The sequence below is a fragment of the Rissa tridactyla genome, chromosome 12, assembly GCF_028500815.1.
Source record: "Rissa tridactyla isolate bRisTri1 chromosome 12, bRisTri1.patW.cur.20221130, whole genome shotgun sequence".
Lineage (NCBI taxonomy): Eukaryota > Metazoa > Chordata > Aves > Charadriiformes > Laridae > Rissa > Rissa tridactyla.
This window is the reverse complement of record NC_071477.1, coordinates 11,505,436-11,520,956: the sequence shown is the minus strand read 5'-3', so window position 1 is coordinate 11,520,956 and position 15,521 is coordinate 11,505,436. Positions and strand designations below refer to the sequence as shown.

The following is a 15,521-nucleotide window of genomic DNA, read 5'->3' as shown; positions in this document are numbered from 1 at the left end:
TGAGGGAACATCCCAGGGCTGATATTTCTCCTGCAGCGGTCAGGCAACGTTGCACAAACATGTTTTCGGTCGGATCCGTGTTCCTCTTGTTCCAACACTGTTTGCTAATGGCGATTGATTTAATCAATGAAGTCCAGGATGCGCAGGGCTTCAGCACTGCAGGAAAAGCCTGAATTTGGGGAGTTTGGTGCTTCTTGCTTTCACAGCCTCAGCAGCGTACTAGCCCCAGGCTTGGGTTCCGGTTTGGGCTGTTACAAAGTGAGCTCTGCCCGTTGCGGGTCCAGATTGTGTCCATGTATGAGGGTTTGTTTCTTTATGCCTTAAGCCCCTTCTGGGGTTTCCACACTTCTTTTCCTCTTCTGCTGTTGTTTGGCAAAGGCTTGGTCAGAGGGAAGGGTCAGGGTGTGACGGGCTCTGCAGCATCCTGGGGAGCAAAAGGCCTTTTTTTTGGCGATGGCGGTCCATCGGTGGAGGGTGCAGGATCTAGCTGCTGACCTTCCCGGTGACTGCTGCAGCTGCATGGGGGGGATATCCACAGGGAGGGGGGTGGTGGAGAAATCTGTGCAGTTTGTGTGGTGCTCAGGGGGGTAAATCTCTCTTCTTGCTGAATGCCCAGAGGTGCTCGGACGGTCCGGGAGCAGCTTGGGCTGCCGCGCTTTGGGAACGACAAAAGGCAGGCAGCGATGTCCCCTTCCTCTGGCTCCCAGAGGGGGCACAGTTGGTGCCCTGGGGCTGTGGGGAGGGTGTTTGGGGTCAGCCCAGGCGCAGCAGGAGCCCATGGACATGAGGATGACCGGCCACCAGTGGCTTTGCAGGGTGGCTTCGGGTTTTGGCTGCTCTAACGGGGCTGGGGTTGCGCAGGGCGAGAGGAGAAGCCTCCGCATCACTCACCTCCCTGCTCCCGCATCCCAGTAAAGCTCCAGCTGTCTCCAGGGACCCTCGGCCTCCCAGATGGGGCCAAATCCACCCACCCCAGTGCAGAAGGGCTCCCGTGGTACCATTTCCAGCAGGAGGAGGTCTCCTCCCAGCCAGCTGGCAGCCAGCAGGGATGCGGTGGGGTATTTTGGGTAAGATTGTGCAGGGAATTGTTGAAATGCTTTGTTTTGATGATGGTGATTATTTTTTTTTTTTCCCCCGCTGAGACATTTTTGGAATAGTTTGTTTTTGCCGAATTCCCAGCTTGCAGCCCAAGCTGGAATAAAGCCACAAGTCAAAAGCTGGGCATTTCTCAAGCGGATGTTTTCTCCGGTCCCGTGGGAAAGGAGCCCAACCATCCTCCCGTCCCCTTCGGAGCCGCCCCAGTAAAGGTGACGGGGGCAGCAGCTCCGGCTGGGGAGCCCAAGCTACCTGACACAAGATGCAGCGGGACTGGGAGAAGTTAGAATACAAACTGGGGCTACTGTGAAGCTGGGGACTGGCTCTGGGCGGGCAGCAGGGCCTGGCTGTGTGGTTGGGAGAAGATGACCAGAGGGTCCTCGCCTTCCCCAGCCCTGCTGGCACCAGCATGAGGAGCCAGGGGCTGTGTCCGGCTTCTCCCAGGCGCTTCGAAGCATCACTGGTTTAGCTGGGACAGGCAAAAAGTCACAAGCTGCTGGTGTGTCTGGAGCGAGGATGGAAGTTTACAGGTCTGCAGGGGTCTGGATGTGGTCTGGTGGATCTTGCAGTGGTGATTGAGGTTATTAAGGTATTTCTGTAAAGTGTTTGTGGAGGTCATCCTGCCAAGTTCTTGCGTCCTTGCGGGGCTGTTCCCACGGATCTGCAGTTTTCCTGTAGCCTCGTCTCCCTCGTGGTCAGGATAAATTAGGTGACTTCGTCTTTGATGGGCGAGAAGATGCAGGTGGCAGGAGGAAGCCCTGCTGTCTGCGGGGAAGGGGAAGCCACCTCCCACCGTCCCCTTGTTCTTCTCTATTTATTGTCCCTTCCTGCCCCATCCTGTGCGGGACCCTGCGGGGAGGGGGCAGAGCAGTGAGAAGGCGCCCGCACCCTGCCAGCTCCTGGGGACATCCTTGTGGCCGCCGTGCCCAGGGAAGGAGGGACAGCAGGTCAGCCCTGGGTTTTTGGGGACAGCGTGGGGGCTCCTGCAGGGCAGAGCCGTGCTCAGGGCCGTGGGGCCAGCGCAGAGGGTGTGCGTGGCTCTGTGCGAGCAGTCGTAGCCCTTGCTGGGACTGGGGGAAGCTGGTGGTCAGGGGCTGTGGCCGTGCAGGGTGCCCATCCCGGGGCTGGAGGTGATGTGCCCAGGCTGGATGGAGCCCGCTGCATCCAGGCTGGGCATCACTCCCCCTCTGCCCTCAAATCTCAGCCTTGTCCTGTTGCTTTTCTGCAGCCTGTATTTAACAAATGCTTTCTCTTGGGTTTTCCTGGTGCTTTTTTTTCATCACTACCATCATGCTGTGGCTTTTCCCCGTTTCCTCCCCCTCGCCTGTCGCTCCCCGCTGCCCTCGGATCCCCAGTACCCCTCCAGCTCCAGCCAGACCCCGTTCGCATTCAGGTGGCTCCGAAGGTGTTTTGGCTCGCTGGCTGCCCTGCCCCATTTAAGTTTAAAGCATCCCATATGCGGATGGATGGGTGGCCCCAATACCGAGAGCTTGCCCAGAGGGAGCCACGGGCAGGAGCTGGCAGCAGGAGTCCTGGGGGCTGCGGGGCTGGGGGCTGTGGGGGCTGCACCCCTTCCTGGCCGGGCTCTGCGGACAGGAGAGGGTCTGGCCGGGGGGCTCCTGGCTTCACACTGAGTGTGTTTTGGTTCTCTTGCAGGGAAGGTGACTGGTGGCTGGCTCATTCCCTCACTACAGGACAGACGGGCTACATCCCCAGTAACTATGTCGCGCCCTCAGACTCCATCCAGGCTGAAGAGTAATTGCCATCTTTGAGACAGTTTAAAGACGAGCGATAGAAAATGCAAAATGCACCCCGAGCGCTCCTCCCTCCCCCTGCCCCTCTCCCGGGCAAAACTCGCAAGGCCTCCGGGTTTTTTCCTTTTTGTTATTTTTCCCTTTTGAATTTGCACACCCCATAAGCGTTTTCCAGCCTTTCTATAAGGCCCATAAAGCGCGGAGGTGCGGCGTGCTTGCGCGGTGGAGGGATGAGCGGTGGCGTAGCAGGGGCTGATGCTTTGGGTCTGGTTTTTACTCCTCTGCACGGACACACATCCATGCCTGAGGATGCTGCCGGCTCCGCCTCTGCAGATCAGGCTGAGCACGGAGGCGGCTGTCACACAGGGAGAGCAGGCAGGGGCAAAGCTGGCCATAAGTCCAAGAGCAGGAGGTGCCAGCCACGTCCCCACAGCCTGTCCCCAGCCAGTGGCATGGCATCCACCCCCAGCAAGAGCTTGGGGGGCTTCAGGGGTCCCCAGAGCCCCTCATTTGGGGAGGTTTTTGGAGTGAAAGTGTTATGTAGTCCATGGTTGCTCCTCGCGTGATGCCCAGCCCGGGGTGTACAGGGACATGGTGCACCCGGGGGTGCCTGAGCCTGGAGACGCAGCCCGTGGTCTCCAAAACCTGCAGCAGAGGGGGGCTGGGGCTGAGCTCCCAGCTTGGACAGGCAATGGAGTCAGGGGGGAGAGTGCTGGGTGCTGAGCCGCTGACTTGCTCTTGCAGGTGGTATTTTGGGAAGATCACCCGCCGGGAATCCGAGCGGCTGCTGCTCAACCCCGAAAACCCCCGAGGAACCTTCTTGGTCCGGGAGAGTGAGACCACGAAAGGTGAGTGGGGGGTGGGGGGGCATCCGCACAGGGACCCCGGTCCCCTCGGTCATTCTGCGTGGTCCCGGTTCCCCCAGCTTAGGTGCACGGGGAGGAAGAAAGAGAAAAGAGTCGTTCGTCCCTTGTAGGCAGGAGCCGATGTTTGGGGTCGATGAGCGATGCGCCTCGGCACGGGGAGCATCCTGGGGTCTCCCCTGCCAGTGCCGGTCCCCAGGGAGCAGGAGCTGATGCACCAGTTAAATCCCCGGTGACATCTCTGTGCCGAACGCACCGTTACAGCAGTGAGCCCACAGGGCTGGAGAGACACGGCCCTTCCAAGAGATGGTTCAGCTCATGGCAGGGTGGGAGCTGGGTGCCCCACCAGCTCTGGCAGGACCACCAAGCAGGATGCTCTATTTGCCTGGTTTGGGGTTTTCTTTTACACCCCCAGGTAGACGTCTTTTGTTTTTTCCTGGTCCCTATATAGTGGCAAAATCTTGAACACGTGCTTCCTGGGCAACCAGGCAGAGGCACTGATGAATCTTTAGGTTCTTCTTTCAAGTCTAACAACTCGATGCCTGTTTTGTACCTCCTGAAAGTGCAAGTTGTGATCTTCGCGGTTTGGCTGCCTGAGGATGCTATTTCTTACCTGGAAACGTGGTTTAGTTTGGCTCCAAATGCACCTTTGGGAAAAGATCCTTGATGTTCCTTTCTGTTTTGATGTCACTGTTTATTTTATTCTGGTGGAAACAGCTCGTTGAAGCAGTGGCATAAATCTTCCCTTTGGTTATTTGGGGCCCCAGCAGCGCGGTGTTGCTCTCGTGTGGGCAGAGCAGAGACACGCACCCAAAGTGATGCCCACGGTGGGATTTGTCGAGGAGGGAACTGGGCCCACCAGCCCCTTGGCTCCCCTCTGAGATGCCGAGATGTTGGAGTTGTGGCCCAGCCTGCCTCCTGTCTGGTCCTCTCCCCTGCTTCAGCATCCCCTCTTTGCCATGTTCATCCCTTTGCCCCGGGGGCTGCTCACCTTCCTGCCTGCTGGGGCCCCCCAAACGCAGCGGGGTCTCTTCCTCGGTGCCAGCCTGCAGGGGGGACACAGTCCGTGGGGACGCTGTGGGGAGCACCCATCTGCGGTGCATCTCCCCCACAACCCCTCTGTCCTGCCCGCAGGTGCCTACTGCCTCTCCGTCTCGGACTTCGACAACGCCAAGGGGCTCAACGTGAAGCACTACAAGATCCGCAAGTTGGACAGTGGCGGCTTCTACATCACCTCCCGCACCCAGTTCAACAGCCTGCAGCAGCTGGTGGCCTATTACTCCAGTGGGTAGCCACTTGGGGTCCCCTTGGGGTCTGGGTGACACCCTGGGTGCTGTGCCTGCCCTTGCTGCTGGGGGGGCTGCAAACCAGTTGGGGGGGACCCTGGTGAAAAGCTGGTTTTAGGGAAGAGGGTGAGGGTTTGGGTACGGGTCCCCGAGGTGTTTTGCTGGGAAGATGTGGGGTAAAGACATCACGTGCCGAAACGCCCAAGTGTCACCCTGGTGGTGTCCCCTCCTGCACTAGAACACGCCGACGGCTTGTGCCACCGTCTCACCAACGTCTGCCCCACGTCCAAGCCCCAGACCCAAGGTCTTGCCAAGGATGCCTGGGAGATCCCCCGGGAATCGCTGCGGCTGGAGGTCAAGCTGGGACAGGGCTGCTTCGGAGAGGTGTGGATGGGTAAGGACTGCTCCCACCCTGCTGTCCTCCCGGTGTCACCACCTGCCTCCTCTCCCCAGCCATCTGCAGTTGCCCGGAACCTGCAGTGGGGTAGGGGAGCAGGTGAGGGACACGGCCATGTGCTCCATAAATGCATCCTGTGCCACAGGGACCTGGAATGGCACCACCCGGGTGGCAATCAAGACGCTGAAGCCCGGCACCATGTCCCCGGAGGCCTTCCTGCAGGAAGCCCAAGTCATGAAGAAGCTCCGGCATGAGAAGTTGGTTCAGCTCTACGCTGTGGTTTCGGAGGAGCCCATTTATATCGTCACCGAGTACATGAGCAAGGGTGAGCGCAGGAGGGATACTGCGGGGGCGGCTGAGGGACTCTGCTCCTCTGGATTGCCATGACCATGGTCTTCCTCGCAGGGAGCCTCCTGGACTTCCTGAAGGGTGAGATGGGCAAGTACCTGCGGCTGCCCCAGCTCGTGGATATGGCAGCTCAGGTGGGTTTGCGCATCCCCGGGCCTCCTGCATCCCCCTGCAAGGGCACAGGCTGCCCGAGCACCTCACTGGGCTGTCGTGGCTGTCGGGTGGCAGGGTGGTGGGGTGCTCCACAGCCTTGCTTGGCTTGGGTTGGGTGCTGCCGTCCCCACTGGGTGCTCAGCTGGAGCTGGGTTGCAGTCAGGGACCATCATTTCGCCCATTCCTGTTGCTGCCCGCTCTCCCTGGCCAGCAAACCTGCATCTCCTTGGGTTTTCCTGAGCAACCAGCTGCTCCCACATCCCGGGTTAGGTCCCACTGCGGAGCCATTCCTCTCAGTGGTGCCAGGCACTCCTGGGGGACCCTTGTGTCACCCCGCCAGCCTCGATGCCCCATGTCCCGGTCCCCGCAGATCGCATCTGGCATGGCTTACGTGGAAAGGATGAACTATGTCCACCGGGACCTGCGGGCAGCCAACATCCTCGTGGGGGAGAACCTGGTGTGCAAAGTGGCTGACTTCGGCTTGGCACGGCTCATCGAGGACAACGAGTACACCGCTCGGCAAGGTGCGTGCCCGGGGCTGCCGGCACCGTGCCCAGGCAGGTGGCACCAGAGCAATGGCCACTCTGTGGTCCCCGGTCCCCAGGGGCGTGCGTTGCATCTGGAGCCAGCACATGGGGGTCCTGGAGGCACTCACAGCCCATGTGCCCTCGGGTACCCTGGGGCCAGGAGCAGCCCCTCACCCTCCCTCCCCATCCAGGTGCGAAGTTCCCCATCAAGTGGACGGCCCCCGAAGCTGCTCTGTACGGCAGGTTTACCATCAAGTCCGATGTCTGGTCCTTCGGCATCCTCTTGACCGAGCTGACCACCAAGGGCAGAGTGCCGTACCCAGGTAAGAGCTGGCACCTGACAGCAGATACCCCATCACGGTGCCCCAGGGCCAGCCACCCTCGCCCAGCGCTCACTCCTGGCACTCTGTGGCCCCCAGAGCCATCTTTGTGGAGGAGCAAACTGGTGCAAAGTTTCTCCTGCTATTTGGGCAGGGAGGCTGGGCTCAGGAGTGAGCTGCCGCTGCCCAGTTTGAGTCCTGCCCTCCTAGGGCGAGCAGAGCCTGGCTGGGATGCAAGGTCACAGCCACCCTGTCCCACTTTGGTCTCCAAGTAAGGTGATGGGATGGCGGGGACGAGTGCTGTTGGGCTGGGGGGTCCCTCTTTCCCTGCGTCAAGTCACTGGGGTTGCCTGTAAGGCTCGTCCCAGGGTGATGCCCTCGGTCTCCCGTCCGGGAAAGGCAGGGTGCAGGATCTGGCCCATCTCTCACTCGGCGCTGTGTCTCTGCCCGCACACAGGGATGGTGAACCGGGAGGTGCTGGACCAGGTGGAGCGGGGATACCGCATGCCCTGCCCGCCCGAGTGCCCCGAGTCCCTGCACGACCTCATGTGCCAGTGCTGGCGGAAGGACCCGGAGGAGCGACCCACCTTCGAGTACCTGCAGGCTTTCCTGGAGGACTACTTCACCTCGACAGAGCCCCAGTACCAGCCCGGCGAGAACCTATAGACCCGGAGCTGCTCCTGGCACCAGGGACGCCGCCGTCCTCGCCGCGGGACGCCGAGGGCTGGCCTCCCCGCCGAGGGGCCGGTTTTTGCGGAGCAGCCCCGGAGCAGGATGGGGCATTGCCTCCAGATGCGGCCAGGGGAGGTGCTGGGTCCCCCCATCACTCATTAAGACTTCTGGCCTGTGTTTAATGAAGCGGCACCGTCCCGTTGGCAAGAGGAGCCTGCGGGCACCAGCGGAGCCGTCTCAGGAGGGCGAGCGGAGCATCTCCCGACAAGAGACTTGGCTTTTGGGAGACCTTTCCCCCCCCGCCCAGCAGCTCTGGGGTGAGCTCAGAGGAACTGGGGGGCAGCACCCCCCACCTCGAACACGTGGCCCTGGCCTTCTACACCCCGTCTCTAAATCAGCACAAATTTCCCTGCCCCTTCGCCCTCCCAGCTGTCCCCCTTGGCTCCGGTTCTCCCGAAGGTGCTGGCAGAGACATTTCACCAAGCCTTGGCTGGTTCAGATGGGACGATGTGCTGGGTGGTGGTGCCAGCGTGGGGTGATGACAGGATGCTGGCGGTGCCCCTTCCTCGGGCATCCCTCCAGCCTCGCCGTGGCAGGGCTCTGAGCCATGCTAGTGGGCGCCAGGAGCATGAAACGTGGCTGCTCCTGGCTCCGGTGGCAGTCACCATCCCATAGGTGCACATTCGAGTCTTCCAGCTGCGTCTGTCCCTCCAGGGGACCAGTCCTGTCTCTCCTGAGAGCGGCACCCAGGGGTGCCAGCAGAGCCCTCGCCCTGCCTGTGGCCAGTCCTGGTCTTCCAGCTGGCCCCCTGAAAGTGCACCACAGATCCCCCCAGCCACCCCCCCAGCAGCTCTACCACCAGCTTTCCCACCAGCAGAGTCCCATGGGATAGCCCTGCCACCAAATCTGGTGGCACCACAGGGCTCAGGAGAATGGCACGGGTGGTTGTTCAGGGTGTGGGAGCGTTTTGGGGGACATACTCGTCTTTCACAGATGCTTTTGTCCACCAGGTACGTTTTTAGCTGCCTTCCCCCCCTCTCCCTCACGTCTCGGCTGCCGGGCTGTGTTCCCCACGTGGTGGGAGCATCCCCAGCCATGGGCTGTCATCCCGAAGGAGAGTCCTGGGAAGCACTGTGCCACACGGGAGACACTTGAATTCTCATCTCCCCCCTTGCTGGCTCCCAAAGCTCTCAGCCACGTTTCGGCGGTGGGGGTTATCTATGCCCAGCCTCTGCACTCTCCCGCCTGGCGCCTGCCTTGTACATAGCCCTCGAGCGGCCCCTGCACCCTCCCAAACGTTGAATTAGTTGCATGTGCTGTTTTTCTCCCCCCCTGAGGCTGTACCCAGCTGGAAAACCTTCGCCGTGGTGGTTTACGAGGCTTCACTCCCTCACCTCTCGGGTCCCAGCCACGACCTGGGGGCTCTTTGGATGCTCTCCTGGACCAGGGGTGGGATGGGACTGGAGAATGCTGTGGGGCAGTGATGCGGCAGTGCAAGGGTGCCTTCAGGAAGGACCTGGAGAAGGGGAGCCAGCGGCTTTGCCCACCTCTCGGTCCTCAGGCTGTGGTTTTTCTTGGCCTCCCTATGGCTTGTGGGATGGGGTTTCCCTCCGGCACAGCCTCCCTGCAGGCAGCAGACCCAAACCACCTCTCCCCAGCCCCCGCCGTGGTGCTGGTGTCCTGTCAAAGCTGGGTGGGAGCTGAACAGGGGCAGGGGGGTGGCCAAAACCCCCTTTCCTACCCAAATCCCCATCGGAGCAGGGCCCGGGCACGCTGCTGCCTCCCGCTCGCTCCCGCAGCTCCCTGGCTGCTTATTTATGAACCGAGTGCTCGCTTGGTTGGTCGGTGGCTCCTTTTTAATGAGTAAAACCTTCAAAATCAGCTTGAACGGGCTCTTCAGTGATACGGAGAGATCCTGCCTTTGCTGGCTTGGAGAACAGCGATTGGTTTAATGGATTTTTTTTTTAAATCATTTTGGGACTCGGAGCCTTTTCTTCCCCCCCACCCCTGTTCCTAGCAGATTTGCTGTGCCTGCAGGGGACAGGGACTCTCCAAACCTCGATGTTTTGGGTCTTTCCATGTTTGCATCCCTGGGATGGGTGGCTGCCATGTCCCCGTCGGTGCTGCCAGAGAAGCCCCGTCCTGCAGCAGCCGGTCCGAGGGGTGGCCTGTGCCATAGCTCTGCCTAAATTATACAAAATCCCCACAACCCCCCCAGGAGAAACCTCTTAAAACTGTAACATGTGGAAGCCAGATTTGATCCGAAAGCTGGGGAGAGAGAAGGCAAGAGCACATGTTGAGGTTTGGCCTTTGGTTTTCTGCAGCACGTAGAGGGTCTTGCATGAGCGCAGCGGGATGGGAACGGGCTTAACCCGGCGGTTTCTGGCTCTTTCGGGCAAGCAGCGGAGCAGGAGCACAGCCTCGGCACAAGGAACACCCCAGGCTGGCTTAATTCCCCATGGCTTTTGGCAAGCACTGACAAAGGAGACGTGCTGGGGACATTTCAGGGCAGAAGTTGGCGAAGTGATCCCAGAGGAACCTCCCTGCACGGGGCTGGGGCTGTGTGTCCGCGTGTCCACGTGTCCATCCCTGTGTCCATGCAGCAGTGCCGGTGGGACCCAGCATCTCCAGATTCACCGCTGCAGCCATCATGACCCGGAGGCCCCGGGGACCGAGAACCCCTCCTCCATCACCTTTGTCATCTGCCAATTTATTTTTTAAGCCAATAAACTCCAGAGGGGGAGCCCCCACCTAAGGATGCTCTTTGGCTTCCCGGGGTCAATAACGCCCTACAAATTATTCTCCTCTGCTGTTATCATTTTTTTAAACAGTGTTTTGTAAGATCTCCAACCGACTATGCAGAGAACGTGTGGATCTGTGTCTCTCTCCCCAGCTCCCCTCTCCGCCCCCCACCTGCCTTTTTCAGTGTCAAAGTAAAATATTTAGCTTTTTTTTTTTTTTTGGATAATAATAAAACTTTGGGAAAAAAAACCTGAGAAGGTCCAGCTTTGTGGGTGGTGGTGGGGGGGGGGTGGAGATGCTTTGAAACTCTGATGTTGGTGTAAATACTTTGCAATTTGATAATTAAATACAAACAGACCTCACAAAAAAAGAAAAAAAGAAAAAGGTGTAGCTCGTGTATGAGAGGATTTCTTAGCATCCCTGTTAACAGGAGCTGATGGTTCCTGGGGCACATGCAATGTCCATGTGTGGCTTCTGGTGCTTCAGAGGCATTTTCTGGCGGATGCTTCTGGGATCTGGTGCTGCTTCTGTCCTGCTGGAGCCATTCCTGTGTCCCCATGTGGGCTCGTGGTCCAGTGCAGCCCCAGCACCTGCTCTTGCAAGAGGAGCCTCTTCCATCATGTCCTTCCTGCTCCAAGAGCCAGGGACAGATGGCTGGTGGTGCTGGGTGAGTTCCCTGTGCCCAGACCGCTCCGGTGGGGAATCGTGGCCATGGTGGGTACAGAATCAGGCTGGCGTGCTCTGAGCTGAGGTGGGATGCAGCCTGCACCGCTGGTGGGATCCCAGCTGTTGCTGATGCCGAGCAGAGGGCTGTGGCACACACCGCCGGCACGTGGCATTAGCCATGAGGGACCCCACGGACTCCTCTGCTGCCTCCATCACTGCTTCCCAGCCTCTGCTTGCTGGGACACCCCCATGCAGGGAGCGCTGACCCCCGCAGGGCTGTGAGGGACATGGTGGCCCTGGTGTGCACATCGATCCGGGCAAAGCCATGGCCAGTGGAGCCACCCCAAGCCCAGCAGGAGACCTGACTGCCAACCCCTGTCGGTGGGCTGGGGGGGACAGGACGGGGGAGAGCCCTCCCTCCAGCAGAATCTGCTTCATCAGCAACTAGCAGAAGCAGGCCTGCTTCATTAGGATAATTAGTGGGTGCTGATTGGGATCCCTCACTCGGTGATTAAGTAATTGATATATAGCACAGCATTGTGGGGAGCAGACCCTCTAGAAGAAGGGTGGCTGCTGTTGATGCTGCTCCTTCACCATGGTCTAGGGTGGCTTTAGTGCCCTGAGCACCCTGATGTGGCTGCTCCCTCCTCCTCGGGCCGGTAAGTGACTCAGTCTTATCACCTTCAATGTTTAATGCTTTATGTTTTGTTTCTCTTTAAAGCAATTAAGCGATTGAGGGATTACCTCTCATTGGCAAGTCCCTTGGTCCGTGTGCGATGTGTGGGCTGGGAGCGAGTTGGGAGGGGAGCTGGGGCTGAGGTGCCTCCAGCCCTCGGCTTTGCCCCTTCGGCATCGCCGCTCAGCAGAGGAGTGGCCACAGGGAGGATGTGAGGAGGAGGAGGGGGGGGGAGGCAGGGTGCTGTGGGGAGGCAGGGTGCTGCAGTCCAGCCTGAGCCCTGGGACAGCACGGGTGTCTGCAGTGGGTTGTGCCCAGGGGATGAGGGGGATGGCTTCGGTACATCCAAACCCTTCCTATGGCACCGCTCGCTTCCTCCTCTCTCCGTCCCCTTCACTCCGTGTCCAGTCCTCAGCCTCAGTGGCAGATGAAGCATCTTAAAAAGATGGTCGGGGCAGCCGGCAGGACCTGCAGCCCAGCCTGGCCACGCTCGGTGGCTGTTTTGCTGTGGAGTCACCCCCCTCGGTGACACCCCTCTTGACTCTCAGATCCTTCCTAGAGGTCAGCCCTGTGAAATGGGGTGGGAAGGGGGTGATGTTAGCCTGGAGGGCAGAGGTGTGAGATGGGAATCGCTGCCAGGATCCGCTCTTGATGAGTGTCCCCAGCCTGAGCCGGGCAGATGCTCCTGGGGATTACACCACGTGCCTCCCCTAATGGATTTAATCTTGCTGTTTGCTTCACGCTCGTGTTGCGCCCTGTAAGCCCGGGAGAGGATTTAGGGGTGGGGGCTGTGGCTGCCCACACAGCAGGTCTGGCGAGGGATCCTGTGCTGGGCAGTTCATGCTGGCAGTGAAAATGGCAAGGAAAAGTTGTCGTTTGGCCTGAACACCGCCTTCCCTTTCCCCAAAGCTCAGCAGTAGCACCCCCAAAGTGCATCGAGTCCTGGCTCTTGACCCGTGCTCCCAGAGGATAAATGCTTATGAGTTTGCCGCGGGAGCCCTGAACTGTGCTGAGCATCCCCTGGAGCAAACCCTGGTCTGCGCTGCGGGTCTGGGGTCTCTCCCGCAGCCCAGCGCCAGCAGAAGGGCTCTGGGGCAGGAGCAGGGCGGTGTTTGTTAAAGGGCTGGCTCTCTGTGGGGCTGTGCCCCAGTGCCAGCCGCTCGGGTCTCTGGCTGTGCCATTGCAGCCCTTGTCGTGCCCGCTGGCAGCGAGGGGTGATGGGGAGGCTGCCGGCACGCGCCCACTCGGGAGGACAAAGCCCTGCGGACTCTGCCACTCCGATCCCCAGCAGGTCCGGGTGGCACCTGAACCATCCATCCTCCCTTGCCCAGAGGATTTGCCTTTGCTCGGAGGAGTAGCAAAACCCTCTTGCCAAGGGTTAATCTCCAGGGTCCCAAGGGAAGGGCTAAAGTCCTTACCTGATGTGTAGCTTACTTCCCGTAGTCACTGAGGGCTAGGAAACTGCTGCGGTGCAAGGAGCAAGAGAGAGGCAGGACCAAAGGGCATGGCGCTCTGTGGCCCTGAGTGATGTTTGTGGCTTCCCTCTCTCAGGGGTTTTGGCTGGACCAGCTCCAGGGTAACAAGGGGATGAGGCTGGAAGCGCTTCCAGCCCAAACTGCTCCTCAGCAGGATCTGCCTCTCTCCTCTGTTAATAAAGCCATGCTGTGGGCTCGTCACAGGGTAAGCTGGGAGAGCATCCAGGTAGGAGGCACTAATCGCCCAGCAAGATCTAAGGATGGACAGGCAGACGCTGGGAGAGTGGGCTGGTGGCCACGGTGGTCCCAGAGAGCTGGTCCCCTACCTGCACCCCAAGCTGTGCTAGGGAGATGGACTGCCAAGCACCAGCCCCTGAGGTGAGATGCACCAACACGGATGTCAGGCAGATCTAGGGTTCAAAAAGCCACACCAGCCTGGCAGTCATGGCCAAAGGTTCCCCATGGGAAGCATTGTGGTGTCCCAGTTGCTCATACTGGGGATGCTGCCTCTCCCTGACCAGTGGCGAGGAGGGGAGCGAGAAGCCGGAGGACTGCCTGAGCTCAGCTGCATCTCTGTTCCTAGGGATCTGAGCCTGGGTTTGGTGGTGGTTTTTTTCTTTCCTGACCCTGCTGCATCACTGATCCGTTACGTGACCTAGAAAAGAAAATCATCTCTCCTTCAAATGGAAAGACAAAGGAACAGCTTAAGGCTCCTGCTCCCTGTATCTAGGGAGCATGGGGCAGATGGACGCTTTATAATGCAGCAAGGTGATGAGGCTCGCTCTGCGCCAAAGCCCTCGCGGGCAGTGTCCAGGCTTGACAGAACCTGGCACAACGCAGCAGTTGTGTTTTAAACCCCACTCGCTGCTTTCAGAGTCGCTAGTGTAGCTAGCCCCCTCCCCTGGAGTGGCTGCCCACCAGTACGGTCCTTGTGCAGAGACCCCATGGCGCTTCCAGGATGCCAGAGGACAGAGCCACCCCACTGCTCTTCTGGCAGAGAAACTCCTTGAGACGAGGGCAAAACATCTCCTCTGAGCTTTCTTCCTTGTAGCCAGCAAACGTCTGCCCGAGAGCACAGGTGCTGCGCCTGGACGGGCTCAGTCCAATTTGCGGTGCGCAAGCAGGGAAGCTGTGATGATGCTTTTCAAAAGCCATCGGGTTCGACCTGTTCTGCAGTCGCAGGCTGGTTTTTCACGGTCTCTTTAGAAGAGAAGGACAAGCAGGGCATTAGCATGGGATGTGAGACCTGGTTGGGTTCCTCACTCTTGCCTGAGGCTTTCTGTCTGACCATGATGAAGTGACTTTAATTTTCTATCTTTAAAATGAAGATGGTATCTCAGTGCCCTAAAGAGGGGAAGATGGTACGGTGAGAGCTTGTGCATATCAAAGGGTGCTCTTTATCTACATTTGGGGTGGGAGGGCTGCAAAAAGTAGGTTTCTTACCCATCAGTGTTGAGATCTCTCCTGTCGCTGCACTGGCAGCCTCCCTCTTTTTGAAGTACTTTCCCCCCCCTCCAAGTTGGGTCTCACAGAAGGGAAAGCCCGCAGCTGTGGTGTGTCTTGAACCCTGTGTACAAAGCCAGGGCTTGCTCTCATCCAAAGGACTGTCTGGCTTCGTGGCGAGGATTTATTTAAATCGCTGTAGAGTGCAACTTGGCTAGTTAGCAACCAAAACGTTCTCTTAAAAGGACTGCATTAGCTTAAATAAATTTAAACTTAAAAGTTGCTTAGAGCACAGACAACAGTCTTGCCATAGCTTGCAAATGAGATGCTCCCCCCTCTTGTTTCAATTTGTTCTTTATGCTGTAGCTGGTATGACAGCTACTGGGACTTCCCTCGGCCTGACAGGTGACAGAGCTGTCAGATCTATTCTTGGTGATGTGGCACACGCTTTTTTTTTTTTAAATGTGTAAACACTGATACGCCCTGAACCCTTTCCAACTTGGACTTGGGTCTTTAAGGCTTCGGAGCAGGGGTAGAGGAAGCTGGTTTCAGCTCCGGCAGCACAGCTCCGCACACCCTTTAACCCTCCGAGGTGCTCCTGGGTGCCATTGAGGCTGATAGTCCTGTCTGGCTGCAGCAGGTGCCCCTCTTTTCCCCCCAGTACTAGTTGGGGTCATGGCCAAAGCTGGGGAAAGGACACAACTGAGTCCCGCCTGGACGGCTCATGGCAGCTGGGTTGCAGCCCAGGCTCTGCCCACAGCAGGGGACACGTCAGGAAGACGCAGTGTTGTGGGACGGGCTTACACCACGTAGGCACCTGGCAGATAACACTTGTACTGCCGGTGTTGGGGATTAGCAGCTTTCAGGACACAGCCCTGTGGTTTAATTTCATAAGCAGTAAGGAAAGAGGGAAATCTGTCACATAAGTGCAGAGATACAACCAGAAGCGGCCTCCTGTGTTGTGTGTACAAAGAGTCTGTTTAAGACTCTCCGGTGTGGTTCTCGGTCTGCCCACGGTCAGGTTGAACAGTTAAGGAGATGAGGCAGTACTGGGAGCTACAGGGCAAACAGGCTCTCCCTCTTGCTGGAGACTCTCCGGAGTTA

The 15,521-nt window shown here is 58.8% G+C and overlaps 1 protein-coding gene across 2 annotated transcripts in view; it reads left to right on the top strand.

Moving 5' to 3' along the window:
* Nucleotides 1–10,509, top strand: part of SRC (SRC proto-oncogene, non-receptor tyrosine kinase) — a 30,260-nt gene extending 19,751 nt beyond the window's left edge. For both annotated transcript variants that reach the window (XM_054218607.1, XM_054218608.1), the window contains exons 5-13: nucleotides 2,752–2,850; nucleotides 3,594–3,697; nucleotides 4,847–4,996; nucleotides 5,237–5,392; nucleotides 5,541–5,720; nucleotides 5,801–5,877; nucleotides 6,267–6,420; nucleotides 6,615–6,746; nucleotides 7,201–10,509. In XM_054218607.1, the coding sequence (XP_054074582.1) occupies nucleotides 2,752–2,850; nucleotides 3,594–3,697; nucleotides 4,847–4,996; nucleotides 5,237–5,392; nucleotides 5,541–5,720; nucleotides 5,801–5,877; nucleotides 6,267–6,420; nucleotides 6,615–6,746; nucleotides 7,201–7,409 (1,261 nt within the window). In that variant the 3' untranslated portion in view covers nucleotides 7,410–10,509. The remainder of the gene's footprint in view (nucleotides 1–2,751; nucleotides 2,851–3,593; nucleotides 3,698–4,846; nucleotides 4,997–5,236; nucleotides 5,393–5,540; nucleotides 5,721–5,800; nucleotides 5,878–6,266; nucleotides 6,421–6,614; nucleotides 6,747–7,200) is intronic.
* The last annotated feature ends 5,012 nt before the right edge of the window (nucleotides 10,510–15,521 follow it).